The sequence below is a fragment of the Ceratotherium simum genome, chromosome 34, assembly GCF_057802395.1.
Source record: "Ceratotherium simum simum isolate JZ-2026a chromosome 34, ASM5780239v1, whole genome shotgun sequence".
Classification (NCBI taxonomy): domain Eukaryota; kingdom Metazoa; phylum Chordata; class Mammalia; order Perissodactyla; family Rhinocerotidae; genus Ceratotherium; species Ceratotherium simum.
The window spans coordinates 7,430,682-7,443,187 of NC_141933.1; the positions used below are offsets into that span (position 1 = coordinate 7,430,682).

Sequence of the window (12,506 nt, forward strand, 5' to 3'; positions counted from 1 at the left end):
GGCCTGGTGTCTCCTCCATAACACAGAAGGCTGCAGACACTTAGATTTTTATTGTAGCCCCAAAGATTCTGGTTAAAAGGCTGGCTAGCCTGGGAAGATGAGAGCTGGGGTCTGTCTCGTGGCATAGCTCAGGTCAGGGGGCCGTGGGTGCAGTAGAGCTGGGACAAGGTCCTGCTCAGAGCAGGCCCCAGATTCCTGCACGGAGAGAGAGGCAGGGGAGGGTCAGGCCCCACAACAGCCCTGGCCCTGGCCACTCCCTCTGAGTTCTGTCTCTTGCCCTCACCTCTGCAGACGGCCACACTTGATGGTGCTCAGCAGCATCTCCTGTTCCTTGGGGGTGGCACAGGCGTCATAGGCGGCCAGTAGGCTGGGGGTGGGGTGGGGTGTTTGAGTTTTTAAGGCTTGACAATGGCTGGCAGCTGGCCCACTCTGAACAGCTGGGGCCAGTGTCATGGGAGACAGGCAGGAAGGGGCAGCATGGGTTAGAGGAGTCAGGACCACTGCCGTACTTCCTGAGCCTGGCATTCAAGGCCCTGCTCCATCCCGCTTGCCCTCCCTTCCTGCAGGAGCACTGGGGCAGAGCCAGCAAAGGCTCCAAAAGCTCCCTGCATGAGAGGTTCTCCAAGTCTGGCATTTCTTGGCCCAGTCTTCATGGCCCAACCCCCTCCTCCAGGAAGCCTTCCCTGCTGCACCAGGTGGAATGTCTCCCTCCCTCCCTCCTGTAGTCTCCCTTAATGCCTGAGATACTGTCTGGTCCTGGCTGGCTCTGTCTTCCTCACCCCCTGACTTCCATGAACTCCCTGGGGTTCAGCTGGGTCTCCCCATCTCTGGGTCTGCACAGCCCTCACAGCTCCACAAAGCATTGATTGAGCTGAGTGCCACACAGGGAGGGCAGGGGCAGAGGAACCCTAAGAGGCTCTGGGGGGCCTACCTGGCGGGGGTGCTGTACCGATCCACCAGGGCTGCTGCCTTCTCCCCACTCACTCCGCGCACCTGCATCAGCTGCCGGGCGAACACCTCCCGCACTGACTGGGCCTGGGGTCAGGGAGCACTGTATCAGGAGTGGTTGGGGGCCGGACCACATAACGAGGAGTTAGGCAGAGGCTGTACCTTGTTCTTCATGGCTCCCGCGTTGAAGTCATTGAAGGTGAGGAGTGAGCAGAGAGGGTTTGCGGAGGGCCCGGCCCCTGATTCAGGGTCCCCTGGGGTTCCCCAGGGGCGACTGCGTAATGTGTGGCCCTGAGGGAAGAGGGGACTGAGGCCAGGCCAGAGCTCTAGGGGACAACCCCCAGCCAGTCCTTGCCTGATCCTAGGCCTCAGTGGGCCAGCCTGAGGAATCGGGACCTCACTCACCTCACCTTCCTTGGGGGTGCACAGGGCCCAGGTAAGAGGCCAGGGCCTGAAAGGTACACCTGCTCACCTGGTAGAGTCTCTGCAGGCCCCGTGTCAGGAGGGCCAGGTAGGCAGCTGACTCCTTAATGTCCGCTGTGCGCTTCACGAAGAAGCCATCAATGACCTGGGAAGAGGACCCAAGAGAGGGAAGGGGGCTCCTGGGCAGAGCCACAGACCACGGGGTCCCTGCCAGCCTGGCCTGCCCGCCTGCTCACCTGAGTGTTGGTGACAGCCTGCAGCAGCGTGCTCTCAGGGAGGCTGAGGTTGTGCACTGAGCCATGCTCCTCCACCAGGTATACCCGGCGTCCCAGACCACAGCGCTTCAGCCGGAACTGGGGAGGCGGACAGAGGGGCAGGGAGGGTCAGCCTGGATGCCCATAGGCTGGGCCTTCCATCATGTCACACTCAAGATCATCATGGGATCCTGGTCCCACTAAGTCACTGCCTTGTCCTCCCAGCCTCTCTACCTGTCTCAGGGCGGCCTCCGTGCCTTTGCTCATGCTGTTACTCTTGCCCGGAAAGCCCTTCTACCATCTCTGAATGACACCCATTCTTCAAGCCTCCCTTGGCCTGTACGTGGCCTCTCTGACTATGGGGTCAGCCCAGCAGCCAGTACCAAGATACAGTGCTTTGGTTCTGCTCCCAGAGGTTTGGGCCTTGTACCCCAAACTGCAGGGGCTGGACTCCCAAGGGGTCTTTAAGATGCTCCACAGCCCAGCCCAGACACCCTATGCAACTACTGTGCATCTGGGGGGGTCCATAGGGGGTCTGATCTTGGGGCTTCCCTGGAGCAGCCCTATGGAGGTGTGCCTGGAGTCCTTGAGACTGCCTCGAGGCCACCCAGAAGTGTCCCTGGATTCCTCCGGGCTGAGAAGGAGGCCCCCAGAGCAGGCAGGGAGCAGGGAGTACGGTGGGGCCAGTAAAGAACCTTCTGTTCCCGGAATCGGCCATCGATGATGCTGCTGCACAGATCGTCCAGCCGCTTGCGCTCCACAATGTGGTCCAGGACCAGTTCCTTAGGTCTCGCTGCCGAGAGGCCAAGAAGGCTCCTGTTAGTCTGTGTCCCCTCACCCATCAGGCCCTGCCTCTGACACCTGCCTGCCTGTCCACACCCCTTACCTGGGTCTCTGGGCCTGGTCTCCTGTGCCACCCACACGAAGTCCCCAACGTGCAGCTTGCGCACCGTGTGGGTCACGTGCAGCCGCTGCAGCTCCCGGAGCAGCTCTGGCCTGTGCCCTGCCCTGGAGTGGCAAGGTGGGAGGCCTGGGTCAGGGCAGGCCATGCCAACCTCCCCAGTACCCTCTCCCTCACTTCTCCCCCTCACTCACCCCTTGGTCTCGCCAACATCCACACACAACAGCACCCTGTATTCTCCGGGCCCCAGCTCCAGGGGCGGCTGCTGGACGCTCCCTTCGCTGGCGCCACTGCGGGGAGTGGGGGTTGGTATGTGTAAGGCCAGAACCCCAGTGCTAGGGCAGTTCCCCCCCAACCCACAGGAGTGGGGCAGCCACAGCTCAGCTGTAGGTGATGGAGAGAGGTGTGGGGTGGTGGCCCGTTTCCAGGACCCCTCCTGTTCCCCTGTTCTCCTCCTCCCCGCCCTCCTCCTCACAGCTCAGCTGAGGCCGCTCCTGGCACTTCAGGCTCCTCCCCAGGGGGCTCCTCTGGCCCGAGGCCCACGTTCAGCGAGCTCAGGCCCTCTGACTCGGCTAGCTTCTGGGCCAGCTCCAGACCCTCCGGGGTCAGTGAGTACCTGGTAGGCGGAAGAGAGGAACACAGATCTCCCTTCTTCACTCATATCTGGCACGCTCTCCCGCATGCCCCAGCTAGGCTGGCCTCACCACCCCCTTCGCGACCCTGCACAGACAAGTCCAGCGTCTCCCCCCTAGCCCCGCCATGTTCTTGCCCCTCGGGTTAGCTTCCTCGAGACCTGCCCTAGGGCCACTTCTCAGGTCTGCAATAAGTACATCTCAGACAAACCGTCCCTCCTGCATTCGCCTTTCCTACATCTCTACCCACTGAATTCTAAGCTGCGTCAAATGCCATGTCCTCAGCAAAGCCTTTCTATTCCTCCAATAACCTGTGGCACCCCCTCCTCCCTCCCACCCACTGCTCGGTCTCTCAGACCCTCCTGGTACTCCATCAGTGTGGGCTCCTGGGGGTAAGGCCTCCCTTCCCCAACCTCAACAACATGAGGCCTGGGATTTGCTGGGTGGCCACAGGGGCCAACTCAGAACGTCATGCGTGCTCCCCCTCCCTGCCTCCCGTATCCCCTTAGTTGGCCCCACCTGGCTGGCTGGTGTGTCCTGAGGACCAGGTTCCTGTGGAGGAGGGAGCGGAGGGCTGGCCAGGGTTGAGCACTCCCAGGGGCCACCTGTCCAGAGGGGAGGAGACCCTTAGAGAGCCACTGATGCTACTGTGTGTCCAACTCCCTGTGCCCCATGCCATTGCTTGCTCCCGAGAAGGGCAGTCTCAGGGTCAGATCCAGCGCCACTAGGCCCCATCCTTCCCCTCCTCAGTGCTCACCCTGGGAGCCTTCTGGGCACACCTCCGCAGCAGCTCCTCCTTGGTTAGGAAGCTGTGGCCACTAGGATTCTGTAACCAAGGCAGAAATGTTGAGTGCCCGGCCAGCCTCCTCACACCCCACTGCCTCGGTTCCTGACTCCCGGTGCAGCCAGGCACTCACCAGCTGCTCCCTGTAGAGCAGCAGCAGTATCGCTCGTGCTCCCGAGTGCCGAGCTGGCCAGTAGCTGCCCGAGCCTCCTGCTTTGGGCTGAGCAGGAACCTGAAAGGTACAGAGGGGCCATCAGCCATTGTAGACTGAATCCCTGGCAGGGTTGAGGTTCAGGCTCTATCTCAGCAGACTACATGGCTCTGGGCAAGTCACTCAGCTACCTCTCAGTTTCCTTATCTGTAAAATGGGCCAGATGATGGGATGATCTCCTGCAAAGCTGGGATGAGACGGTGGACAGTTGCAGCGGGGTGGGGTGGGGTGGGGGTGGGACTGGGGGGGTGTAATCTGCCTGGCCTAGACTCAGTTCTACCACCCACTGCAGGACAGAAGTGGTAAGGCAAGAAAACTCTAGGTAACTGCAACCCCTACACCTTACTGGGCTTGGCCCCCTAAATAACTTGATAATGGAACTCTCTCCACTGACTGTTATTAATCAACAGCCCCACCTGCAGATAAGATGACTCAGTGTCAGAGAAAATAAGTCATTTGCCCAAGGCCAGGCATCACTGGTGGGGAGACGGGGACTCAGGCCTGTTAAGTCCCTCAAGCCCAAAGATCTTACTCCTGGTGCTCCCACTGTCCCTTCCACTCCCCTTGCCCCCTCCTCACTGGCATGGAAGGGTCCTGGACTTCGGCAGTTGGCCCTTCCGGAGCTGGACTCTTTGCTCCAGATGGTGACCCCGGGGCATGATCATCTGCGGGAGGAGAAGAGAGTCAACCCCGGACCCCGCAGAATCCAGCAGGTGGGAGGGTCTGGGACGCTGTCAGCCTATGTGGTAGATGAGAGCGGCGAGGCTCTGAGAGCCAGCCACCAGCTAGGTCAAACAGCACCTTGGGGGCAGGAGTGCAGAGCTTGAAGCCAGGGTATCCCAGGTGGTTACGGAGGCTGCATCTGGGGGGAGGCTCGGGACCACCAACCCCTGCCCCAAGCGCTCACCGCCCGATGCTCGGTGCTGCTGCAGCCGCTGGTCCAGCATCCGGCAAAGCCCGTCTCCGAAGTGCTGTAGGATCTTAGCTTCCTTGCCGCTGCGCAGGGGCAGTGGGTACCGCCGGAGGGAGCGCAGCGCCTGGCGAGGGCAGGGGTACGGTACCGGGTCAGGGCGGGCCTGGTCGTCTGACTCCACCAGCACCTATCCGCATCAGGCCGGGCCGGGACCCACCTTCTGAAACACGAACTGCGTGCGGCGCCCCCTGCTGGCTGCCTCGTCCCGCCACTCGGTAAGCCAGCGTACGAAGAGCGGGTTGGGGCAAACCGGCAGCGGGCGTTTCCGGCCCAGGCGGACCGGCGCCGCCATGAGCCCCAGGGCGGGTCCTTTGGCGCCTCACGCCGGCGGGACGGAGACGCCGCCAGTTTCGGAGACGGGATTCGAACACCTGGCTCGGGTGGGTGAGGGCGGGACCTCTCCAATCACGTGGTCCTATGCGGGGCACTAACTAGAGGATAGCCTCCTGCTGCCCTCCCCGCCCCTGCGCTACTCTAAGTGGTTGGTGCCGAGCGCTGTCTCTACGGCCTTTCGCCCCCCACCCCCCCCGCCCCTCCGGGCCAGACAAGTTTTTTGGACGCGCCCCACCCAGGGCCCCGGAGCCTTGACCCGCCTCTTCCTCCCACCCCAGATTCGAGAGCGGGGTCCGCTTTGTGCAGGCGAGAGGAGGGCGGACAGCGCCCCCTGTGGCTGGGAGGGCTGGCTGGGGCGGTGCTTAACTAAATAACCTGAGGCTGTCAATTTCAGCCTCACCCTTGCGGAGAAGGCTGGAGAAAGGTTGGGCTTGTGTAGAGCCCGAGAGGTGATGGGGGTTGGGGACAAATGGCTGCAGGTGTATTTGCAGGAGGGACATCTAGCAAGGGGTACAGGGGATAAGGACACAAAGGTAACACAGGAAGAGCTGAAGGACCCTCCGAGGAAATGGTGATCCAGAGCTGGGCGGTGGGAGTGCCGGGGAACCACAGGGCAGTGGGGGAGGGGCGCGAAGTCGGCGATGTGCAGGGAAGACCAAAGCTAGGAGGACAGGGGGGAGGGGGACAGAGGACAAGTAGAAGGGGGACAAATAGGAGTTGCTGGACATTAGGGCAAGTGGGGGAGTGCTGAAATGGGCACGTGGTTGGATTCAGGGGAGCAGGCTGGGTGTAAGGAGCCCAGACAAGAGTGGAAGGGGAGAACACTTCGCCGTTTTTGTGACTCATTGGAGGTGGGGGCCCTCAGGGACGTTTAAGATGGAAACTGTGCAAAGGGGTCCCCAAGTTGAGAGACACGAGAGTCTCGCCAGGGAGTTGGAACAGCCCCCAGCTGTTACATGGGAAGCCGCGACGTGCATGTTTGGGGCCTTCGAGGAGCGGAGAGGCGGGCGCCGGAGCTCCAGGCTCGCCCCTGCAGACTCCACCCAGCCACCTCCAAACTCCCGCCTCCCGCCCGACACTGCCTTATAAGGAGCCTCCAGCCGGCGTTTGGGGTGGCCCCGCCCCCTCTAGTCTCTTGTCCTAATAAGGGCATCTAGGGCATCCCGCGGCTAGGGGCGGGCGAAAGCGCGTCTCCAGGGTAACTGCGAAGTCCTCCTCCCCCTCCTCGTTGCTCTTGGAAACTCCGAGGCTCGAAAACGATGCAGCCAGCCTCTTCTTCTGGCAGGGTCGCTTGCGAGAGGCGGGAGTCGAGCTGCGGCCTCCACCTGGAGCTCCTGGGAGCTCGGTTGGTAGGCGGTGCGGCGGCATGTCCCCAACTACAACCCCCGGCATGCTCTGCGAGGCACCCCACTCGCGGGCATGGCTCCCCAGGTGGTGAAGACCGAGCTTCCAGCTCTTCATTTACACCCTTTATTCCGCTTATGGGATCAATGCCCCCAGTTCCCTTGTTTGCGACCCTCTCTCCTCCTGCGAAGTGTGAGGCCATGGTCATTGTTCGAGGTCAACGAAATCTTCCTGGAGTCCCCCACCCCAGCTTCTTTTTTTGAAGCTCATCTCCCACAGAGTTTGTGTCTCAATTTGAAGGTATTAAATTAACGATATGCCTGGCTATGAACTCGAGAACGAGATTCAAGTCTGGTTTAATATCTATTTCCTCTTTTCACTGTCTAGTAAAAGGCACATAATCCTTGAACTGAATGCACAAACCCCTGCCCCTCTCCCTTTATTGCCTCGTGAATTTGCCAAACATCTTTAAAACAAGGACAAAGCTCTATTTTCAAAGATTTCCTTGTGGCCTTTCCCTTGTGTTTTTTCCTCTTATTTTATTTAAGTTACATATGGCCTTTTCTCAGTAGACAAGAGTGGCTTTGCACATGGAGGGTGCTCGGTGAATGTTTATTGGATTGAAGGCGCCTTATACTTGCGATTCTCCTTGTTCTAAGACTGGATTCCAGGCCAATGAATAGTTGCTTCGATTCAGAAAAGCAAAATATTAACTCACTCAAGATTTTCAGACTAGGGCTGGCTCCGTGGCTTAGCGGTTAAGTGCGCGCGCTCTGATGCTGGCAGCCTGGGTTCGGATCCCGGGAGCGCCCCGAGGCACCACTTCTCCGTCCAACGTGAGGCCGAGTCCCACGTACAGCAACTAGAAGGATGTGAACCTATGACATACAACTGTCTGCTGGGGCTTTGGGGGGAAAAAAACTGAATAAATAAAATCTTAAAAAAAAAAAAAAAAAGATTTTCAGACCAAGGGAACCAGAAAGTTCCAAGATAGATCTTAGGAAAACCCCTTCGCTACGGGGGAAAGACCCGCGAAGTCAGGGCTCATTTTCGGCTCATATTACCCAGATCCTGGGCCTTTGCGCAGCTCGGAGCGTTTCCTAGGAAATTTGACCAATGGGCGCGCTCTCCGTGCCATAGCCCCGCCCCTCTCGGCTGTCGCGGACTCCATTTCCCGGAATGCAATGTGGCGCGGGGAGGCCAGCTGACTCAAAAAACTCTATTACCCAGCGAGCCCGAGAACGGCCCAGGACTCTCGGACTTCATTTCCCGTCGGCCCGCGGGGGGGGGGCCGCCGGAAGCCCGCCCCGCCCCTCATTGTGCGGCTCATACTAAACGGAAGGGGCCGGGAGAGGCCGCGTTCAGTCGGATCCCGGCAGCAGCTGCAGCGGCTCTCGTTTTTTCGGGCTCTCCGTGCTCTTTCCTTTTCGCTTCCGGAAACATGGTGAGTGGCAGGCCGCGGTGCCTGAGGGGAGGAGGCTGCGAGTCGGTAATCTGCGCGCGCGGGAGGGAACGGGGGAGCGATGTCGGCACCCCCTCCCCCAGCGCCCTGGGCGCGATGAGGGTCTCGTGCCGAGGGGCGGGCGGTGCCAGGACGCGCGTGCGCGCCCGCGGGCGCCGGGGAGGGCCGGCTCGGACGTCGCTCGCGCGCCCCCTGGACTCCCTTCCCCTCCCCCACCCGCTGGTGCGCCCGCGCGGACACCAGCCGTGGGGGAGGGGTCCGGGGCGCGCGCGCGCGCGCGCCCGCCCCTCGCGGAGCCGCCGAAGCGGGTCGGTTCACGGGGGCGCGCGCTCGATGGGAGCACGCGGCATGCAAACCTGGCCCGGGGGCGGCGGAGGAAAAGCGCGCGAGCGGGCTTGGCGCGCGCGCCCCACCCAAGGGCTGTTCCTGTCTTCGCGTCACCCTCCCTCGGCAGGCGGTTCTGGGTCGAGAGCAGGTGGCAGGGATGCCTGCGCCCGGGAAGGGCGGGGGCGGTGGGGATGCGGGGGCCGCGGGGTCCGGGCGCAGGCGCCTGGGATTAGGAGTTTACACCGCGCGGCACGGAGCGGACACCGCAGAGGCCACGGCCTGGGTCAGGAGCGAGCGGCCCCAAAGCGAGCTGAGTTCTTCGCGGTTTCCACCCAGCACAGTCCGGAACGGCGCTCTCGGGCGGCGCGTGCGCACCGCTCAGGTCTGGCAGCTAGGGCCCGAAGCCCTGGACAAGTGGGGCCGGCGGCTTTCCCGGATGGGGCCTGAGGGTGGAGCCGAGTTTAGGGAAGTGACCCAGGCGGGCACCGCCCGGAAACCACCCCGCCTCCTGTGTTCGGCCCGAGGGCTGCGAGAGCCGAAGGTTGTGTAACTTGCCCAGGCCCTGGCCCGCAGCGAAGGGGGCTAGTAACATCGGTCGGTAAAGGCGATTCTCTGGAGTTGAGGCCCTGAAGGTGCTGCCGCCTCTGGATACGGGTTTCTCGCCGAGGGGGCCGGGCCTAGCAGATCTTCCCCGCCTACTCCGGAAGCGGCGGTGTCACGTGGCCGGCTTCCTCTGCAGTTCCGGGAGGGGGGGCGCGGCAGTTTTCGCCGTGGACGGTCGCTCCCTCTCCTGGCTGGGGTGTCCCCCAGCACGACCCAGAATAGAAGTTTAAAGAGCTCTCAAGGACCCAGGGCACTTGAGTTGGCCCTGATAACGTCTATCAGCGACTTTTGGGGCCTGCATTTTCCCTGGAGGACAGGGTGGTGGTGAGTAGGGTCTTAATTAGGGGTTACGATTCTTTGGTTGGGGAAGATCCCAACAGAGAAGAGGATGGTTGGTGTAATAACTGGATTGAGCAGTTTTGAGGGCCTTGCTGGAACTGTTGAGCATGTTGGTGTCCCGTCTAGCGTCGTGGGGTCCTGGTTCTCTCTTTGCAGAAGAGATGACTGTGACTTCAGTGTCTGGATCGTCTTCTGCTATCTGTGAAGTTCTGAGTTAGCACTTTTATCCAAAAGCTGAGATTGAGTTCTGTGAGTAGGGAACGAGTCAGTAGCCTTTGGATTCTTTTAATTCTGGGCTCACATCTTAGCCAACGCTCTGCTTCTCGCAGGTTTTCATTTACTAGCTTGTAAGATGTTGGGGAGGGGAGAAATGATGTTGAATTACATCATCAGAGGTTTTCTATGGCTGCCATTCTAAGGTTGTGTCCTAGGTGCTCTTTTGATAGTGGCTTGGGTGGGAAAATAGTGACAGTTAAGGGGTTTAATGATCTCTTGGAGCTGAGGACTGTATTTGTTGACATCCAGATGGATCTTCTAAGAAAAGCAAAGGAGGGATTGCAGGCGGAGTCCCAGAAACCTTTTTCTTACTAGGTGTGTGTGTGTGTGGATTGTCCCCCAGGCCTCCGGTGTGGCTGTCTCTGATGGTGTCATCAAAGTGTTCAACGACATGAAGGTGCGTAAGTCATCAACACCAGAGGAGGTAAAGAAGCGCAAGAAGGCAGTGCTGTTCTGCCTGAGCGAGGACAAGAAGAATATCATCCTGGAGGAGGGCAAGGAGATCCTGGTAGGTGACGTGGGTCAGACTGTAGACGACCCCTACGCCACCTTTGTCAAGATGCTGCCAGACAAGGACTGCCGCTACGCCCTCTATGATGCAACCTATGAGACCAAGGAGAGCAAGAAGGAGGACCTGGTGTTTATTTTCTGGTGAGCTCCTCTGCAGGTGTTTCTTCCTGTCACCTGCCTTAGCTCTGCTGCACCCCCCTTTCTCAGGATGGGAACATCCGTGGCTGTGGGTTACCCAGAGGCGTGTTTGGGGGGAGAGTGTTGTAACAAAAGACGTGTCAATGAGGAACTTGATAAAAACTTGAATGCTAGGGGCCAGTTCAAGGGTTTCTAGAAGTCATCTGTTGCTTGAGGGCACTTGTTAGATTTGGAGGAGCGGGCTTTGCTGCAAGTTCTCTGACTCTGTTTGCCTCTAGGGCCCCTGAGTCTGCACCCCTTAAGAGCAAAATGATCTATGCCAGCTCCAAGGATGCCATCAAGAAGAAGCTGACAGGTAAGGGCCAGCATTGGTGGTGCCACATGTCCTTCCACTCAGGGTGGAATGTGTCCACATGTCCTTGGCTGCAGGGTGGGGTGAATGGCATGGCAGGGAGGTCCCTTTTCCTCTTTTTGCCTGCCTGCTGGAAGGTAATCTTGTGCCATCCATCTGTTCTGATTGGCTCCTTCCCAGCCACAAACTCCCCCACACCCAGTGCTTCCTGCTCACAGATGCTCCCCCTTCTTCCCCACAGGGATCAAGCATGAATTACAAGCAAATTGCTACGAGGAGGTCAAGGACCGTTGCACTCTGGCAGAGAAGCTGGGGGGCAGCGCCGTCATCTCCCTGGAGGGCAAACCTTTGTGAGCTCCCTCCAGCCCCCTGCCTGGAGCATCTGGCAGCCCCAGACCTGCCCACAGGGGTTGCAGGCTGCCCCCTTCCTGCCAGACCGGAGGGGCTGGGGGGATCCCAGCAGGGGGAGGGCAATCCCGTCACCCCAGTTGCCAAACAGCCCCCCCACCCCGGACCTTCCTCCTCCTCCATTCCTGACGGTTCTGGCCTTCCCAAACTGCTTTTGATCTTCTGATTTCTCTTGGGTTGAAGCAGACCAAGTTACCCCTGGGCACCCCAGTTTGGGGGGGACCTGTATTTTTTTTAACGACACCCCAGTTCCCACGTGTTCCTCCCCTTTCCCATGCTGCCAACTTCTAACTGCAATAGTGACTCTGTGCTTGTCTGTTTAGTTCTGTGTATAAATGGAATGTTGTGGAGATGACCCCTCCCCGCGCTGCCTGGTTCCCCTCCCCTTTTCTCCTGGTCGCGGCCACTCATGGAAGCGGGACCAGTAAGGGACCTTCAATTAAAAAAAAAAAAAAACACACACAACCATAAAAAGGCTCACTAATGGGATGTTTGTTTCAGGGTTGGGGCCCAGGGGACCTTTTGGGGGAGGTAGGCTGGGAGAATGAGCATCTCTTTTCTATACCCTGCCTCCAACCTGCCCTACACACCCTCATCTGGCCCCAGTGACTGGCCCGGCTTCCCTTCTGACAGCTGCCACTCTTAGATTCTACAGGTGGTGCCACAGTTGACTTGAGACTGGCTGAAGGGGAGGTAGCTGAGCTAAGGCATCTGCTGCTGGCTGCAGGTGGCCCTCAAGCAGAAGGGGCTTCATGCCTGAACTGCTTTCTTCTGTAGCCTTGACCCGCGTGGGCAGCAGGACAGTGAGGCTCATTCTCTGATTCCCTGTTCAGTTCTGCCCTATGTGGGCTGTGAGGTTGCAAATCACAGGTTGCCTCTTGAGCTTCTTTTTCCACTCTCAAGGTCCTCTGGTCTTTTCTCTGCCTTCTTTCCTGGATGGTTGACTCATTTATGAGGGCCACTTCCAGTGGCTGCTGTGAGTCAGAAGCTAAGTTGAGCTTTTGGCCTTCTGCACATGTGGCTGGAGTCCAGGGTGGGGCCAGCCAGGTGGAGCCCAGGACTTCAGACCCAGGTGTCTTGAGCCCCACCTCCGTCTGTTTAGCCAAGAGGGTGTTGGCTGGAGCCCGAGCCTTTTGCTAGCATTGCTGCGGACTTGCCAGTCTGTACTTTGGGCTTTCAGTTGCCCAGCAGGTAAAGATATCCTAGAAGTTTCACCCTAGGGGTGGTAATGCGCGATTTGCACCTTTCCTCCAGTCACTGAACTAAAAAAGTCTCCTGGAGTTAGGGC

General features: G+C 59.5%; 2 protein-coding genes across 2 annotated transcripts; one reads left to right on the forward strand and one right to left on the reverse strand.

The window, feature by feature from the left end:
- Positions 1-31: 31 nt before the first annotated feature.
- MUS81 (MUS81 structure-specific endonuclease subunit) lies at positions 32-5,627 on the reverse strand. The gene is made up of 16 exons (XM_004437624.3): positions 5,284-5,627; positions 5,061-5,190; positions 4,733-4,818; positions 4,076-4,174; positions 3,916-3,984; positions 3,678-3,763; positions 3,002-3,142; positions 2,721-2,816; positions 2,512-2,633; positions 2,321-2,418; positions 1,608-1,724; positions 1,421-1,516; positions 1,111-1,239; positions 932-1,035; positions 284-367; positions 32-195 (listed from the first exon to the last, which is right to left on the reverse strand). The coding sequence occupies exons 1-16, from the start codon at positions 5,416-5,418 to the stop codon at positions 129-131; spliced, it is 1,659 nt and encodes a 552-aa protein (XP_004437681.1). The 5' UTR covers positions 5,419-5,627; the 3' UTR covers positions 32-128.
- Positions 5,628-8,130: 2,503 nt separating this feature from the next.
- On the forward strand, positions 8,131-11,683 carry CFL1 (cofilin 1). Its single transcript, XM_004437623.3, has 4 exons — positions 8,131-8,247; positions 10,154-10,461; positions 10,737-10,813; positions 11,052-11,683. The coding sequence occupies exons 1-4, from the start codon at positions 8,245-8,247 to the stop codon at positions 11,162-11,164; spliced, it is 501 nt and encodes a 166-aa protein (XP_004437680.1). The 5' UTR covers positions 8,131-8,244; the 3' UTR covers positions 11,165-11,683.
- Positions 11,684-12,506: the final 823 nt, after the last annotated feature.

What these genes read in the sequence shown, in the direction of transcription:
- MUS81 (XM_004437624.3), bottom strand. Translation starts at nt 5,418, where the DNA reads ATGGCGGCGCCGGTCCGCCTGGGCCGGAAACGCCCGCTGCCGGTTTGC. An exon ending in CGGGAGCCATGAAGAACAAG is followed by an intron (nt 1,036 to 1,110) that starts GTACAGCCTCTG and finishes CCCTGACCCCAG; the next exon opens with GCCCAGTCAGTGCGGGAGGT. An exon ending in CGGTACAGCACCCCCGCCAG is followed by an intron (nt 368 to 931) that starts GTAGGCCCCCCA and finishes CCCCACCCCCAG; the next exon opens with CCTACTGGCCGCCTATGACG.
- CFL1 (XM_004437623.3), top strand. An exon ending in GACCTGGTGTTTATTTTCTG is followed by an intron (nt 10,462 to 10,736) that starts GTGAGCTCCTCT and finishes GTTTGCCTCTAG; the next exon opens with GGCCCCTGAGTCTGCACCCC. An exon ending in CATCAAGAAGAAGCTGACAG is followed by an intron (nt 10,814 to 11,051) that starts GTAAGGGCCAGC and finishes TCTTCCCCACAG; the next exon opens with GGATCAAGCATGAATTACAA.